This window comes from Bubalus kerabau, chromosome 1, assembly GCF_029407905.1.
Source record: "Bubalus kerabau isolate K-KA32 ecotype Philippines breed swamp buffalo chromosome 1, PCC_UOA_SB_1v2, whole genome shotgun sequence".
Classification (NCBI taxonomy): domain Eukaryota; kingdom Metazoa; phylum Chordata; class Mammalia; order Artiodactyla; family Bovidae; genus Bubalus; species Bubalus kerabau.
In genome coordinates, this window is record NC_073624.1 from 146,406,953 (window position 1) to 146,423,868 (window position 16,916).

General features: G+C 39.4%; 1 protein-coding gene across 20 annotated transcripts in view; it reads right to left on the reverse strand.

Moving 5' to 3' along the window:
• The window catches only part of CTNNA3 (catenin alpha 3), a 1,911,430-nt gene that overhangs the window by 984,776 nt on the left and 909,738 nt on the right, over positions 1-16,916 (reverse strand). Inside the window, exons 1-2 of one of the 20 annotated variants that reach the window (XM_055590631.1) lie at positions 15,174-15,289; positions 3,806-3,885 (exon numbers count right to left, since the gene is read on the reverse strand). The exons of 10 other annotated variants lie outside the window; for them this stretch is intronic. In XM_055590631.1, the coding sequence (XP_055446606.1) occupies positions 3,806-3,885; positions 15,174-15,216 (123 nt within the window). In that variant the 5' untranslated portion in view covers positions 15,217-15,289. 9 more of the 20 variants (XM_055590640.1, XM_055590609.1, XM_055590667.1 and 6 more) reach the window with 9 other exon arrangements.

The following is a 16,916-nucleotide window of genomic DNA, read 5'->3' on the forward strand; positions in this document are numbered from 1 at the left end:
GATGTGCCTTGGAGTCACATCTTCATATGGCTCTTCATTTTTTAAAGCATCCTCAAGAAACTTAAAGCTGGACGCAAGGACATGACTTGTGTGACTGAACTATATCAAATCCCTGATAATTTGTCAAGAACCAGCCATATGCTGACTATAGTTTCCTCACTGACCAGTATCTGTGGCATCAACTTTGGCTCAGGACAATCAGCCTGTAACAGGTTCCAACCTCAGAATGAAGGTGCAGCTATAGTCTTTGTTTGGGGCTCTGTCTCTTTGACCATCTTCCTTTCTATGTCCATTCCCCACTCAATAGCACCCTGTCTTTCCTACTGCTGATTTGTGTGTCTCTGCTAATTTTTTTCCCAACCTGTCCTGCTGCCTACAGTGCTGCTTCATTAAACAGTAAATCAGCTCCACCTTCTTGCCCTGCTTCACCAAATTCTACTACATTCAACTTACTATGGTTATTAATTTTCTTTTTTTATGCCATATACAATCTCATCCACCCAGACAATTAAAAATGATACTAACAATTTTTGCATTTCCATTACCAAACAAAAATTCCAGTCCATCTTGGTCTCTTTTTTATATACCTTATATATAGCAATGTGTCTATGCAACGTGGAAAGAGCTTCAAAACTGGAGGCTGAAGGCTTTAAGTCCTGGTTCTGTCACTGACTAGCTGTACTATCTGGAATAACACTCAAACTTACTAAGCTCCAGTTTTCTCACATTTCAAATGGCAATGGAGAATTAAGTGAAATAATGCAGGTAAAATATCTTACCAACTGTAAAATACTACACAAATGCAAGATATTGCAAATAGACAATGTGTATCTATTCTCGAGGCAGGTATATTTCTTTGAGCTCTGTAAAAAATTAAGTAAAATATTCCATTTCTGGCACTAAACGTCATCAACCCTTTTTGAAAGTCTCACAGTAGTTTGGTAGATATAAAACTAGAGACAAAAATTGCCTTCCTGAATCCTAGAGCTTTATGTAGGAGATGAAGCAGAGAAGATATAAAACACAAGCTTACTTCAATATGGAGAACTGGATAAAATTGAGGTACTAATCAAAATGTTTGAAGACTGTCATCCTTCTAAGAATAATGCTATGCTTAAGAGCCATGTGTTCAACATCTGCAAACCAAAAGCAAATGAAAAATTCTATTAGCTTGTACCAGAAATGTGAATACTCAGCTGAAACTAAGACTATTGTGGGGGGTATAATTCAAAGTAATATCAGGATGGAAATGATGAGTGAGGAGAAAAGGTAAAAATTATTACATAAACACAATTTATTTTGGAAAAGCATATGAGCACGTGCAAGGCAGCAAAATCTAAACTTTCTCTTGGTAACTGAAGAGCAGAGTCAGCACAGGGTTTCAGAAGAAAATTGGAAACCAAACGGAACCAGAGAAGTTTCAGCTGGGAAATTTTTCCTGATTTCTCAAGGCCAGTGTCAAGTACATTATGTTTTATGTTCCAATTGTCCCTCACACCTACTTCAATTGGAATTACTACCATAATGTGCTACAACCATCTGCTAAGTTGCCCTTTTTGAAAAGCAGAAACTGTGTCTTTTTTTCCTTTATGATTCCAGTACCAAGCATGTCACCTGCCACATGATGATCAATAACTGTTATGAAATGATAAAAGAACTACACTTTGACCAGTAACATATCTGCTGATCAGTTCTGCTTCGTCTCAGGACAGCAAACAAAATACATTCATTTTAAAATGGTTATGTTTTAGTGCATGACTTATAGAAATCATTATTTTTTTGAAACCCAACTGTTTTGTACAGTCTTATCCCAGACAGAATTTTAGGGGCCTACTATTCAGAGTCATAAGCTGTGCAAGATCATTCCAAGATTGATTTCTGATGCCAGTGAAAGCAAAATCACAGGGTTAGCTGCCTTGCTTATAGGAGAGAACAGCCATAGAAGGCTTGGCATGTTACACACTGCACAGCTCTATGGAAGTGCTCTTCACCTAGATTAAATGCTGAAGAGTCAGGTAACACAATATGTACAACCCATTTGATAGTGCAAAATATGTATCCTTATTCCCTCAGCAATTTCACAAGTGAATGCCTTCGCTTAAATAATAAAGGGTTAATGTTCTTAGACCACTTCATGGATAATTCAGTGACTATAAAAAATAACTCACATCTTCTGAATTTTTAATACAGAATGCCAGTACTTTGAGCTGTTAAAACAGATCCTAGCAAAAGAGATTGAGGAACCAACTGAATCAGAGAAACACAGGAATAAAGAAGGTTAAACTCATTCTTTCATTTAGGATATCCCAGAACCTCTAATCGGAGAAGGCAATGGCACCCCACTCCAGTACTCTTGTCTGGAAAATCCCATGGGTGGAGGATCCTGGTAGGCTGCAGTCCATGGGGTCGCTAAGAGTCAGACACAACTGAGCGACTTCACTTTCACTTTTCACTTTCATGCATTGGAGAAGGAAATGGCAACCCACTCCAGTGTTCTTGCCTGGAGAATCCCAGGGACGGGGGAGCCTGGTGGGCTGCCGTCTATGGGGTCGCACAGAGTCAGACATGACTGAAGCGACTTAGCAGCAGCAGCAGCAGAACCTCTATCTAATATGTTAATCTATAAAAGGCATTACATTATGCAGTGTTTCTCGAATTTATTTTACCCCAAACACTTTTTCAAGAAACATTTTGCAGGACTAATGTGATCTCATAAACCATGCTCAAATATACTGCCCCAGAGTATAGCATCCTCTCAATATGTTTTAAACCTCCACTCATTGACCAGAAACTATAAGGTGGAGACCAGGATTCATAAATTATTTTTACTATTTGCTTTATTAAAGGATAATTAACATAGAGCATTATATTAGTTTCAGGTGTACAACATAATGATTTGATATTTGTGTATGCAAAATGGTCACCACAATAAGTCTAGTTACCATCCGTCACCATACAAAGTTACAATTTTTTTTCTTGGGGTGAGAACTGCTAAGATTTACTCTCTATAATTTTAATAAGCTTCCACAGGGGATTTTTAAGTCACCAAAGAGGCAGCAGTCAGTGGACTCACATTTGGGTACAACTCCACACGTCAGCCCAATTTCTCATTACTACACATTTCTAGCCTCAAAAATTAAATTTTTGTGGCTCATCTTTCACAGAGTTCAAAATCTCCTTTCATGTCTACAAGCAAGTGTGTAAAATAGAAAGACGGTCTTATTTAGTTCCAGATTTACTACATTATAGGTTCAGGTTTCTGATACTGTTAGCAAGGCTTCTCACCTGTTGAATGCAGAATTTTGAGATGCATCTCCATAGAAATTAAAACAGTATTAAGATGTTCAAAATGCAAATAAACACTTAAAGGCTTTTCCTCTGTAGAATTCTTTTCACAGACATCCCAGAATCATGGAAGATTAGAACTGAAAGGAGTGCCTAGAGGGGTTAAGCTATTTAGCCATTGTCATATAGCTCATTAGAGGCAAAACTGGGGCTTACATTTAGAACTCTCTTATTCTGGTGCTTCTTATTCTACTCAGATCGACATAGCATCTAGATATTTATTCTGAATACCTCAATTTCTCACAGCTCTGGATCTATTTGGGGGGCAGTCTGTAGGTCCTCAAATTAGGAATAACAAAAAGAAGGAGGAAAAGGATTTTTGTTCTTATTTTTTAACAATACTTTAAAGATAATTATCTGAAAATAAATAAAGATTCCAAAGCTTTGTTCAGATGAAATAGATATTCCAGTATCTACCACTCCCCCTCAAATCCAATTCTGCATCATCACCATCTCTTACCTGAATCATGACAATAATTCTATAATCAAACTTGTGTCTTTCCAAGTCAGCTTCAGTTTGCAGCCTACAGGGAAAGTTGTCTTTTAAAAACAGAAAATTGATCATGTTATTTCCTTTCTTCAACCCTCCAGTGACTCCCTATTACTCCTTAGGTTCACAACCCAAAAGACCTTTTAAAATCTTGCCCCCCAATTCTTTTTCTGGCCAATCTCCCCTTGTGGACCAGGCTTCAACCATACTGAATTTTTTTTTTATTTAATTATGCTACGCTTTTTGATGTCTCGATATTTTACTAAATACTTTCCCTCTGCTTAGAACATTTCCTACATCCAATTCAAGTTCAGCTTCCTTGTTGCACTAACTAAAAATCAGCCTTTGACTCTCAGGTTTAAAATTTATTCTGGGATGTCCTCTTTGGCCTTCACAGACCTGGCTGCTCTACCACTCTGCATTCTAATTGTTTACTTAAATAACTCTTCTCCTAGATTGCAAGCATGATGAAGGCAGACCATAATAACACACTGGTAATTCAATACTTATGGGTGGAAGAAACAAAAGGGAAAAGAGAAGGATGGAAAATGACTGGGTGGAACAGAGGAAGGCAGAGAAAAGAGGAAAGGGAAGAAAGCAGTGGAATGAAGAGAAAGAAACATAAGTTGCTATCTTTCCTAATACAACACCTTTAATACGATTAATTAATTTTTTATCTGGTATGATTATAAGAGAGATACTCTGAGTAATTCCCATTCACTTAATTCAGTTCAAGGTTTCAAAACAACACAAAAATACATAATTGTATGAACTAGAGCACACACCCAATGTCAAATAACATAATGAAAAGAGTGAAAAGATAGCAGGTACATTAAAACACTAAAGATAGTAGGTGCATTAAAACACTAAACATAGCCAGCATGCAAGCCATTCCTCCTGAAAAACACTACATATCCCAAAACTCAGAGATACAGCAAACTATTAAGTCATTTGTGGCTCAATTTAAGCTTACATTAAAGAAATAACACTTCTGTAAGTTAGAGAGAAGCAACATTCCTTTTCTGGCAGTAAAAATGACTCCATAGTTTTGCTGATAAACTGTTATTTCTACACAGGGAGGTCTGAGATCCTGTATATGTCTATAAGCAGTAGACAGGACCTTAATTTTGAAAGTCTCATGCTAGACATCTAAGACCACATACTGTAAAAGCACATACAGCTCAATTTATCTGTCTTGGAAGGAAAATGAGCCAACCGGACCCTGCTGGGATTTGTACCTGAAAGTCACAGAAAAATCTGAACATCCAGAAAAGCTCTTAAGGCACACCAGTTAAGCAAAATACATTGAGAAATGCATTATTTTTGAGAGGGCCATTGGCTGAACTAACAAAATTAAAAGTCATAATCACTGAAAAATAAAATAGATACATATATATTCTAATTTTGCCTCAGTTATTTCTCTGTAAATGAATTTTTTCTACTATGTATAGAGATATCAGTTCTTAAAAAACTCCAAAAAAAAAAAAAAGGTTTTATATGACACAACTAAGAATCACAGATTCTTCTATAGCTGGAAGCAATCTCAGAAATAATTTAGTTTAAATTCTCATTCTATAGATTAGAGAAAGTAAACCCAAGAGACATGAAATGACTTGAGCAAGGTCACATTATGAAATATTAATGTGAAGACCAGAGGACCAGATCCCTAATCACCTAATTCAGAATTTAGATTTCTGCAGAGCAGATCACTCTGGTGAGCACCCGTATTTTTCTATTCAGTACTGTTGTTGTTGTTGTTTTTTTCCCCAGAGCAAATGCATCACATTCTATTTGAGCTTGTAGACATCATCTAAAACCCCCAGATGGTTTCATATCAGCTTCCTCCAAGGCAAATCACCCTCATCCTGAATTTGCGCAATAGATTATTTTTACTCTAAAAGAAGAACTTTATTTATATCCATGTTATATTTTATCCTGGTGCTTTCAGATCATTGTTCCTGCCTTTTGAAGTTAATTTGAATTCTGGATCTGCATTCATAGTATTAGCTACTCCCTCTCCAGTCTGAATCACCTGTGAGTCTGAAGAACATTACCTCCTATGTCTTCATTCAGGTCACAGAAAAGTCACAGAATAGGGAGGGCAGGATGGCAGCTAGCCAACCTGCCAGGAGACTGGATGCCAGAATCAGGACGTACGGCTTGTGGTTGTTCAGCAGGCACTGAAGGCACCTAAAGATTCTTTCCCTCAAGCAACATTGTTCTAACCAGTTTTATCTTCTATAACAAACACAATTGCATCGACTACCTCTAAAGCCTTAGAGTAGAAGCTTTGGAAAATAAAATCTTGCATTTCTAGCATGTTTTACAGCTGACAAAGTACTTTTTTTTATACATTATTTCATCTGCAACTTAGGGAAGGCAAATGAGTCAATAATTATTACTTTTGTTTATGGAAACTAAGTTTCACACAGATTAACTGACTTATTCACCACCAGAAAGGTAATTAGTATTGAGGCAGAGAGTCCCCATGGTCTTAAGCCACCACTTTTTATGCTACTTTGTTTAGAGTACAGGTAATTGTCAAATATATGACGGACATAAATAGTGCATCATAGTACAAACGCAAGTGAATTATATCCAATTTTCTAAACACTGTGAAAGCCCAAAAGGGAGAGAAATCTCTTTTACAAAACTTCCACATCTCTTCTCAAGATAGACTCTGTAGGATTTCATAAACCCTGGTTCAAATATTTACCATAAATATATACACATATGCATAAACACACACACAACATCCCCATAGCCTGGCATTTCCTATTCTGAATACTTAAGACTGACCACCCATTCTGCCCTTTGTCCCAGTAAATATGCCTTTAGAGTCAAGAAAAAAGGTCCTGGTTTCCCAAAATGCTATTGGGAGACACCCAAAAACGAACAAAAGAGTATCTTGGTTTCCCTTATTCCTGTTATTTAAATGGCACACTCAACTTCTTGATAATGCACTAGTGTCCAGGATGAGACTATTCAAAAGCTTCTATTCAATCCCCAATTTTTCCTGCCTCTTAAGGTCTAGCCAATAACCAGATTTATACTCACTTTTGTATACTTGCACTCCACACTCAGATTAGCTATAAAATATCAGATACCATTCTGAGGTTCAGCTTCCACAGATCTGTGAGACCCCACACACACATATACAAGCCAGATATCATATCTTAAGGGTATCTTCTGTGTCATAACTATGCTGAGCATTATAAAAGACGTATAATGCTTCACAGTTACATAACATTTCAGAGTTTATGAAACACTTTCATAGACATCACTGTGATCCCCACACAACTTAAATGAACAGCTCAGATGCCATTATTTCCATTTTATAGATGAAGAAAGTGAGACCCAACAAAATAAATGACCTGCCCAAGGTCACAGAACTTCTTGAGTGGTCAAGATATAATTTAAAGTCCTCTCATTCAAGGTTGGTGGGAAACCTAATAATTAAAAAAAATTGACTTAAAAAGATGAAGTCAAATAACAATATTAGCCATGTCCATTCAAATGCAGCATTATAAACAAAAAAGACGTAGACATTCCACTTGATCTCGACAGTGAGGCGTGCAAGGCCTCCTAGAGCCATCATGACAATCTTTTAAATCTTTAACCCCAGATCATAGTTCAAACCAGCCAGTAAACACTTTAAACTGTGCTTTTCATGCATTGGAAAGAATATCTATTCTATTGAAGAGAGTGAATAAGAGGATGAAACTCAGGTGGATTAAGTTATTCTATTCAAAGGAATAAACTGTAGTCAAAGAAGAGGCAAAATACCCTGTTCAACCTAGTGACTGATCCGGATGGTAGTGAAAGGTATGAATCATAAGGCCACAAACACTGCAACGAGGAAGCAGCTGAGTTTCATCCTGACACAATAGAAAAGTGCCAAGCCTGTAAAAACTTAGCAGAAGAAGGAAGAAAAATGACAAAGTGCATTATAACTCTGAATAATATCTTGACAGAAAATAGAGGGTTCGGCAGGCTCTTACACATTAAAAATCATGCTCCATATGATGCGGGCTGTACCTTCTCAGAGAAGAAATCACAGCCAAGCTAATGTAGAACAAGGAAGAACAAAAAGCCAGGAGGCAAAAACTCATCCAGAAACAGATCATTCAAAAGACATTCTAGAGCAGCGTTTCTCCAAGAGTTGTCCCCAGACCAGCAGCTTCAGTGTCAGTTGGGAAGTTTTTTGAAATGCAAACCAACGGGTCCTTCCCAGGCCTACCAATAAAAAATGCACGGGGTGGGATCCAGCAATCTCTTAACAGGCCTTTCAGGTGATGCTAACTTTTAGCCAGCAAAGAACATGTTAGTTACCGTAATAACTCACATCACCTGCTTCGTGGCCCTGCTTTCAGTTGAAGAATGTGAGCATTAGATGATGAGGCATGCTCTTCCATCTGCCATGAGCCCTGGATGGGATACAGCTTTGACACATCTCAGCTGTGGGTGCTATAAACAGCAGTCCCATTTAGCATTATCCTCTGAAATCTTGATAAGCACAATGGGACAGGTATGAGATAATTAATGAGATAATTATGGTCAGCATGCAATTAAAATTAATTTATTCTTCTTCAGTTATTTACTATATGGAGAAGTGTACACTGTGTGTGCTAAGTCACTTCAGTAGTCCAACTCTTTGCTACCCTATGGACTGTAGCCCACTAGGCTTCTCTGTCCATGGGAATCTCCACGCAAGAATACTGGAGTCGGTTTCACACTTGGTATATCTCAGATTCATCTAGAAGTACGGTTTGTTAAAAGATTTCTGAGTCTCAATTCTGGAGTTCTAATTCAGTAGGTTAAGGGTGGGGGCAGATAATTTTCATTTCTAGCAAGTTCCCAGGTGATACTGAAAATTACTGGTCCAAGGGCAGCATTTTGAAAACACCTACTAGAGAACAGCAACAACAAAAAAAAAAGTGTTGTAGGTACACTGGCCCTGCTGCTGCTGCTGCTGCTGCTGCTGTTAAGTCACTTCAGTCATGTCTGACCAACTCTGTGTGACCCAGTGAACCGCAGCCTGCCAGGCTCCTCCATCCATGGGATTTTCCAGGCAAGAGTACTGGAGTGGGGTGCCATTGCCTTCTCTGGGCTTGCACTAGCAAATGCTTAACAATGTGCTCTCCAAGAAGAAAATTAAAACAATGAAATCAATTATTGGTAGTATTCACTGATGTCCTAATACAAATACTCCAACCATGGCCCATATCAAGCTACCAACATGATGCCACTCAGCTGTGAGTCAGAAAGAGATGCACACAGTCCACTTTTAATAGCCAGCTCCAGGGCACCACTGTGACCATCTCATGTTTCCCTGGACTCTATGTGTAAAAACTATAATACCATGCTGCTTAAATTCCACAGTTCCCCAGGGAAGGAATTTTCTGGGTCAAACAGATGTCCCATGTTAATTCTGCTTCATTCTTTGGTGACTCACTGCCTCTAGCAGGAGAGTGACACAAGGATTCATTTCTCACAACAAAACTTATAGTAAATTTCCCCAAATGGAGATGCATCATCCTGAGTATCCAACACTCAGAAATTGATTTGGGAATGGCCTTGACAGCAGACTGTTCACCAGAAAATGGGAATAGTATAAAAGTAAATGGGAAAATATAAAAGCTGTATTGCCAGGCAAGTCGTACAGTGGGATTTCTAAAGTAAAATGGAGGTGATTAAATCTAAGGAAGAATTCAAATATTAAATATGGTCAAACTGCTATGTGGCACATAGCTAATAACCCAGCTCTTTTTTAAATACAGAATAAATGCTCCTGGAGTGAAACCCTCAGAAACCTTAAATAACATCCAGTAAGAAGAGATTAAAGGAAAGGAACCATATTCTGCTTTCCTTTCCTTTTGAACCTCTACTAAACATATATTCTGAAAAAAAATTCTTTGACTCTGAAATCCTGGCATCCTCTCACATCCTCACACAGCCCCTTTTTAAAATGCCATTTGTGCTCCCCTCAACTGACCTATCCTCAAGTTTAGTCAATAATCCTGGTCAGAATCCTGACTCACATAATCAAAATGTGACTGTAAAAGTTAAGATACAGTTTTCTTTAATCAAGATGCAAAGAAAACATGAGTCAGCCAATCAGGGGCCTTTAAAATACTCCCTTCAACCAACAGATTCTCCTGACCATGAGTTCTGATCCAAATTATTGCTGAATATGTAATATCTGGAGGTTTTAACATTATGAATAACCATCAAAAATCTTTTAGTGACACCCAATTTGAATAACGATTTTCTCCATATACTAATGAAAATATTTTTTTGAATATTTTTATTAAGTACTAACAGATAAAGATGGAGCTTCCCTGGTGGCACAGTGGCAAAGAATCTCTCCGCCAATGCAGGTTCAATCCCATGCTCAGGAAGATCCCCTAGAGAAGAAAATGGAAACCCATTCCAGTATTTTTGCCTGGGAAATTTCATTGGCAGGGGAGCCTGGCAGGCAACAGTCCATAGGGTTGCAAAGAGTCAGACATGACTTAGTGACTAAATAACAGCAGAAAGGGACAAAGGCAGATGGTCCATGTATCACTTGAAAACCCAGTGTTCTCAAGCTTTCAGTCACCTATCTGTCACCTAGATGCAATGAGCAAACATCAAGCCCTGCCTGGAGAGCTTAACCTACATAGAGTTCACTTTGAGTCGATCAGCACAGCTCTGTAATTCTACACTTGAAAAATCTCTCTTGTTGTTGGACCACAGCCAGAACAAAATTAAAGCATTTCCTATTCAATTTTGCCAACTGCAAGAACTCATTTACTTAAAGCTTGACAACGATAAGTTGATTCAATTGCCATTCAAGAAGAATCAGATTTGTAAAATGTGTTTTCCTGTCAGCAGCTCACACTAAGCTTCCATTCTTTCTGCTTCTTTCTCTTTTTCCCAAAGATTCAGAAAAAACTGTAATTCTGAGAACACAGCTTTTTTGGTGGCCCCTCCCACTGAGGAACAAGAGTGACTGGATGCAATACATGTACCATCACATGCCATGTACATTCCACTGTGTTTCTGAGGACAGACACAATGAGGAAGATCTATAAGCTTCTTTACTCTCTGCAGCCTCTTGGCCACCACTCTGCTTACAGATGCCTCCTTCCTTACTCAAAGCTTTTAAACCCACAAGGGTCATTCCTTTCCTTAATCCAAAACCAAGCAATAGTACAGGCTTAAGTCTGAAAGGTCTTCTCTATTATTCTCCTCCCTCCAACATTCTTTGCATCAACAAGGGCTGCTGCTGCTGCTAAGTCGCTTCAGTCGTGTCCAACTCTGTGCGACCCCATAGACGGCAGCCCACCAGGCTCCCCAGTCCCTGGGATTCTCCAGGCAAGAACACTGGAGTGGGTTACCAGGTCCTTCTCCAATGCATGAAAGTGAAAATTGAAAGTGAAATCGCTCAGTCGTGTCCGACTCTTAGCGACCCCATGGACTGCAGCCTACCAGGCTCTTTCATCCATGGGATTTTCCAGGCAAGAGTACTGGAGTGGGGTGCCATTCCCTTCTCCGATCAACAAGGGCAGTAATGTGTTTTTCAACAAACTGAAGAACAAATTAGACCTGGCTGGTTTATTTTTACATAGATGTCCTAGGATAAAACTCAAAAGTTACAAAGTCTTTTATGATGCATGATGTAAAAATATGATACAGGTCAAGAACTTTGGATGAAATAGAGGAGTGAAGCTAAAATCACTTATAGAGCACTCAGAGAGATCTTGATTTTTGAAGTTCAGAACACACTGAGGTAATATTAGGTGATTCACATATAAGCAATTTTTCTTTAATTATTTTTTGCTTAGAACCTACAGCTTAGTAATAAATGATATCTATTATTAGCACTGTTATAATTATGTGTTCCTTTGTCTTCTAAGATGTAATTCTTTAAGGAAACTACTAATCCTTTGCTGACAAAAAGGTTTCAGTTGCATGACAATACTCAAATTGTGGACTCCTAGAGAGCTATAGACAGAGAAGGCAATGGCACCCCACTCCAGTACTCTTGCCTGGAAAATCCCATGGGCGGAGCAGCCTGGTAGGCTGCAGTCCATGGGGTTGCTAAGAGTCGGACAGGACTGAGCAACTTCACTTTCACTTTTCACTTTCATGAATTGGAGAAGGAAATGGCAACCCACTCCAGTGTTCTTGCCTGGAGAATCCCAGGGATGCAGGAGCCTGGTGGGCTGCCGTCTATGGGGTCGCACAGAGTCGGACAAGACTGAAGTGACTTAGCAGTAGCAGTAGCAGAGAGCTATAGAAGGGTAGGTAGTGAAGCTGTTTCTAAATTCAGCAGAGGAAAAAGCGCCTTCGTCAATTAGACATAATTGACGAAGTTTGGGGGCTTCCCTTGTGGCTCAGCTGGTAAAGAATCCACCTGCAATGTGGGAGACCTGGGTTTGATCCCTGGGTTGGGAAGATCCCCTGGAGAAGGGAAAGGCTACCCACTCCAGTATTCTGGCCTAGAGAATCCCAAGGACTGTATAGTCCATGGGGTCACAGAGTCAGACATGGCTGAGCAACTTTCACTTCACTTTCTTCACCTTAGGTTTGGAATGCATGTCTGCTATGCATTTCCCCTCCCACCCACTCTTGGTACTAGATAGAGCTTAAGAGTCTCTAGTAGAGGAACTATGCATATATACATGCATTTGCAAGGGTGCGCTGGTGTGTGTTTTACATTTCTGTATTATCAATTCTTGGTTCATAGAACCCACTTTGTAAATTTTAGTTAAATAGAATGCACTTATGTAGAAGCACTAAAATATAGCTAATAAACTCTGGACAAAATGCAGGAAGTCTGTTTCTGAAACGGAACTATCCTAGGGCAGTGTTTATAAAAAGTTAGAAAGTGAAGTTGCTCAGTTGTGTCTGACTCTTTGCGACCCCATGGACTGTAGCCTACTAGGCTCCTCCGTCTATGGGATTTTCCAGGCAAGAATACTGGAGTGGGTTGCCATTTCCTTCTCCAGATCTTTCCGACCCAAGGATTGAACCCAGGTCTCCCGCATTGTAGGCAGATGCTTTACCATCTGAGCCACCAGGGAAGTGCTTATAAAAAGTTAAGCAGAATGATGTATAAGCCCTTTTGCAGCTCCAAAACCTATCATTTCACTGCCCCTTGTGTTTTATTTGGAGAAGACAAGTATGACCTATGTTACCAATATGTGTAAATACACCCACAGTTAAAAAAAAAAAAAGGATCAAGAGTAAAGGCTTGACGTTTAAAATAGTTGAAAGTCATGAAAGCATCAAATAAAATGGACTGTGATAATGTCATGAGGCCACAGAAGATTTTAAATGAGAGTGTGAACCTGGTTTCCTTTTCAGAGCTAAGCCTCTCAAATCCGACTTTCCTCATTCCATGACATTTGTCAATGACCACCACTGATCACCTGCTTGATGATGTTTGAGCTAGAGGTTTATACTGGTGATTAGAGAGGAAGGGAAGGGGCAGCTGTCAGAAATGTGACTAGAGAAATGAAAGCATAACCAGAGAAATAAAAGCATAACCTCGACAATGAGAAAAAGGCAAAAATTCTAGTTCTCAGATGACACATGACACAGATATGAGTATTTCACAGAGAAGTCCTAAAAATGTACAAAATTCCTAAGCATGCAATCCAGGAAATGCAATCTAATAAATGTCTTATCATAGCAAAAAGATGTAAAACCTCATAATAAAATTTTTCATCCATTCTGACTACCTAGGCTTAGATCCAAAATAATACTTAATGTCCCATAAAAAGAGTTGTTTTTTAGACAACTGTTTCACGATATTCGTACAGCAAGAAGTGTGAAATGTGAAAGCATTTATGGTGACTCTTCTTCATATGTCAGTCCCCTAATTTCCTCAAATGTCTCAAAAAATAACATTCAGGAAGGCACTAACTGAAAAAACAAAATGAAGAGACATATGGACAGAGAAGGCGAACACATTATAATACATTTAATTTTATGATAGATACAATTACCCACATATAAACACAATATAATGCTCTCCTATCTTAAAATTCTTCACTATATTCCTCAGTGAGGCTCTCCTGCAACTTTGAAGACATCAGTCTTTGCCATGAAAATAGAGTTGCCCCATTTCATAACTGTGAAATTTAGATGTTTGAAGTAGCCAGTGTGGGGTGGTAGGTGTTTACTTGTTAATTAAACAATCCTATAATGAAAATCCCTCAACTTATTTGATTAGAAAGTTCATACATTGTTTTAAAAGCTACCCCAAAGAGGGCACATATTGACCACCTGGGAAGCTACTAAAGCAGAAGAATTCCTCAAACAGTGTTCCAGCTACCATCTTCATCATAAAGTGTAAGAGGCCCTCATTGCTCATGAGGTAAATAATCCCAGACCAGAGTAGACCAACTAAATCAACTGAAATATTTTTCAACTGCTATTTCTGAAACTGAGCAAGACCCTAAGGGGCCCCCCTGGCCACAAAAGCCTTTTGGGGGGCCCCATTTCTTGTTTGTAGGAAATGGTCTTCATTCAGCCTCCTAGACCAAAGGAGGTTCAAGAGTAGGTTCAAATAGTTGCTAATCAGAGAAGAGAGGGAATCAATGCAGAAATAAACGAAGAACAGACAAGAAATTCACCCCTGGCGCAGGGTCCTGGCTCCTCCTCAAGGAATATACCTAATAATATCTTTGAGTTTCTCTGCAGAACTAAAGCTCCGACCTGGGCTTCCCAGGCAGTTTAATGATAAAGAAACTGCCTGCCAATGCAGGGGTGAAGATTTGATCTATGGGTCAGGAAGAACTCAGAAAAGGAAATGGCAGCCCACTCCAGTATTCTTGCCTGTGAAATCCTATGGACAGAGGAGTTGGAGGGCTACAGTCCATGGAGTTGCAAAAGAGTCAGACAAGACTTAGCGACTAAACAACAAAGCCTCAAGTCAGGGGGAGGATGGTAACTTCAGGCCAAGCACAAGATTCCTGGAACGCCCAGTGAGCAGCAACGATACCTGTTCTCCCTGTTTGTTCCTGCAATAACCTTTCTCGGCTCCAAACTCCAATGTTTTGCTTTGTTTGGCCTCCCTGCATCACGCACGTGGACTTGTATTTGGTAACATTTCCTTCTTTTCCTTCTCTTTTATAGACCAGCGGTCCCCAGCCCCCGGGCCACAAATGGATACCAGCTGATGGCCTGTTAGAAACTGGGCCACACAGCAGGAGGTGAGCTGTGGCAAAATGTAAACCATCCCCGCCCCTGCCCATGGAAAAACTGTCTTCCACGAAACTGGGCCCTGGCGCCAAAAAGGTTAGGGACTACTGTGATTGACTATGTCAGGCCAACTCTGGCTTACCTGAAAGGATTTTGTTCCTCCACTGCCTCTTCCAAGCAGCCATCTTTCATGCACACACACGCCAGACTGGGTGGAGTCCTTCCACAGTACCGCTTTAAGAGGCTTTGCAAACCTTTATCATTACCACCTCTATTTTATTTGCTTTCTATTCCCTACACCTGGGAGCACCTCTCTGTGACAACAGAGAACAAAAATCCCAATCAAATTTGACTGAATGAATATAGTCTTGGTGTAGTATGTCAAAAATATTTTGCAGAATAGAATGAATTAAAAATTAGAATTTATTTGCTTTCAGTGTAGAATTACATAAGGTCACTACATCAAATTAATAGTTAACACCCTCTCTCCCCTTCTGTGTTTTATTTTTTAACTCACATTACTTATTAACTTTTCAATAAGCACAGAATTAGGACTCAGAGACACCCATAGAAAAGGTTGCCCTGGCCTGTGACTAAACGTGGAATCCATATAATAAATTGATTTCTTCCCCATCTATAAAATGAGAGAGTTGGAATAACTGATTCAAGCAGAAGGTTTTCTTCTAGCTCTGTATTTCTACAACCCTGTGCAGTTACCTGGCATATGATATTTATTTCCCTGGGGGATCAGACAGTAACGAATCTGCCTGCAATGTGGGAGACCCGGGTTCAATCCCTGGGTCAGGAAGATTCCCTGGAGAAGGGAATGGCAACCCACTCCAGTATTCTTGCCTGGAGAATCCCATGGGCAGAGGAGCCAGGCAGGCTATTGTCCATGGGGGTCCAATCAGACACGAATGAGAAATGACACTTTCTTCACTTTCAAGAAACTACATTAATTCTAACTGTAGTAATGTGGAAAGGGTCAGAATATCAACTGAGATAAACCAATTGTATTCTTTTTATTTATTTTTTTCATTTACTCTCTTAAGAAGAGAGGCTAGCTAAACAAATTACAAAATTAAAAAGGTTGAGGGCACCTCTATTCTGCTAAGAATGCAAACTGGTCTTTAAGTGTTCTAGAAGTATCTATTTACTTACAAGCAATGTAATTGCAATATGTGCAGTGCTGATGCTGTTCAGACTAGTATTTTGATGAGCTAATTAGAGATCATCCTTATCTATTAATTAAAACTCCACCAGACAGTATCTGAGTAGTTATAATAATTGCAGCTATTATATGTCCTTTGCGTGTGTGCATGCATGCTAGGTCACTCATGTCATGTCCCACTCTTCGCAACCCAGTGGACAGTAGCCCACTAGGCTCCTCTGTCCATGGGATTCTCCAGGCAAGAATACTGGAGTGGGTTGCCATGCCCTCATCCAGGATATCTTTCCCATCCAGGGATTGAATTGGCATCTCTTCTGTCTCCTGCATTGGCAGACAGATTCTTTACCATTAATGCTACCAGGGGGAGTCAAACTAAGGCAAGTATTCACCAATTTAGTTTTCCTTCCAATTCATTCAAATTAAGGATATTTAATTATATTAAATGAAATCATTTGTAAAAAAAAAAAAAAAAAAAAAGGAGGGGGTGGTGCTTCCCTGGTGGCTCAGTCACTAAAAAAATCTGCCGGCCAATGCAGGAGACCCAAGTTGGATCCCTCGCTCTGGAAGACACTTTGGAGAAGGAAATGGCAACCCATTCAAGTATTCTTGCCTGGAGAATTCCACAAACAGAGGAATCTGGAATGTTATAGTCCATGGGTTCGCAAAGAATAGGACACAACTGAGCCACTAACACTTTCATTTTCATATTGAATA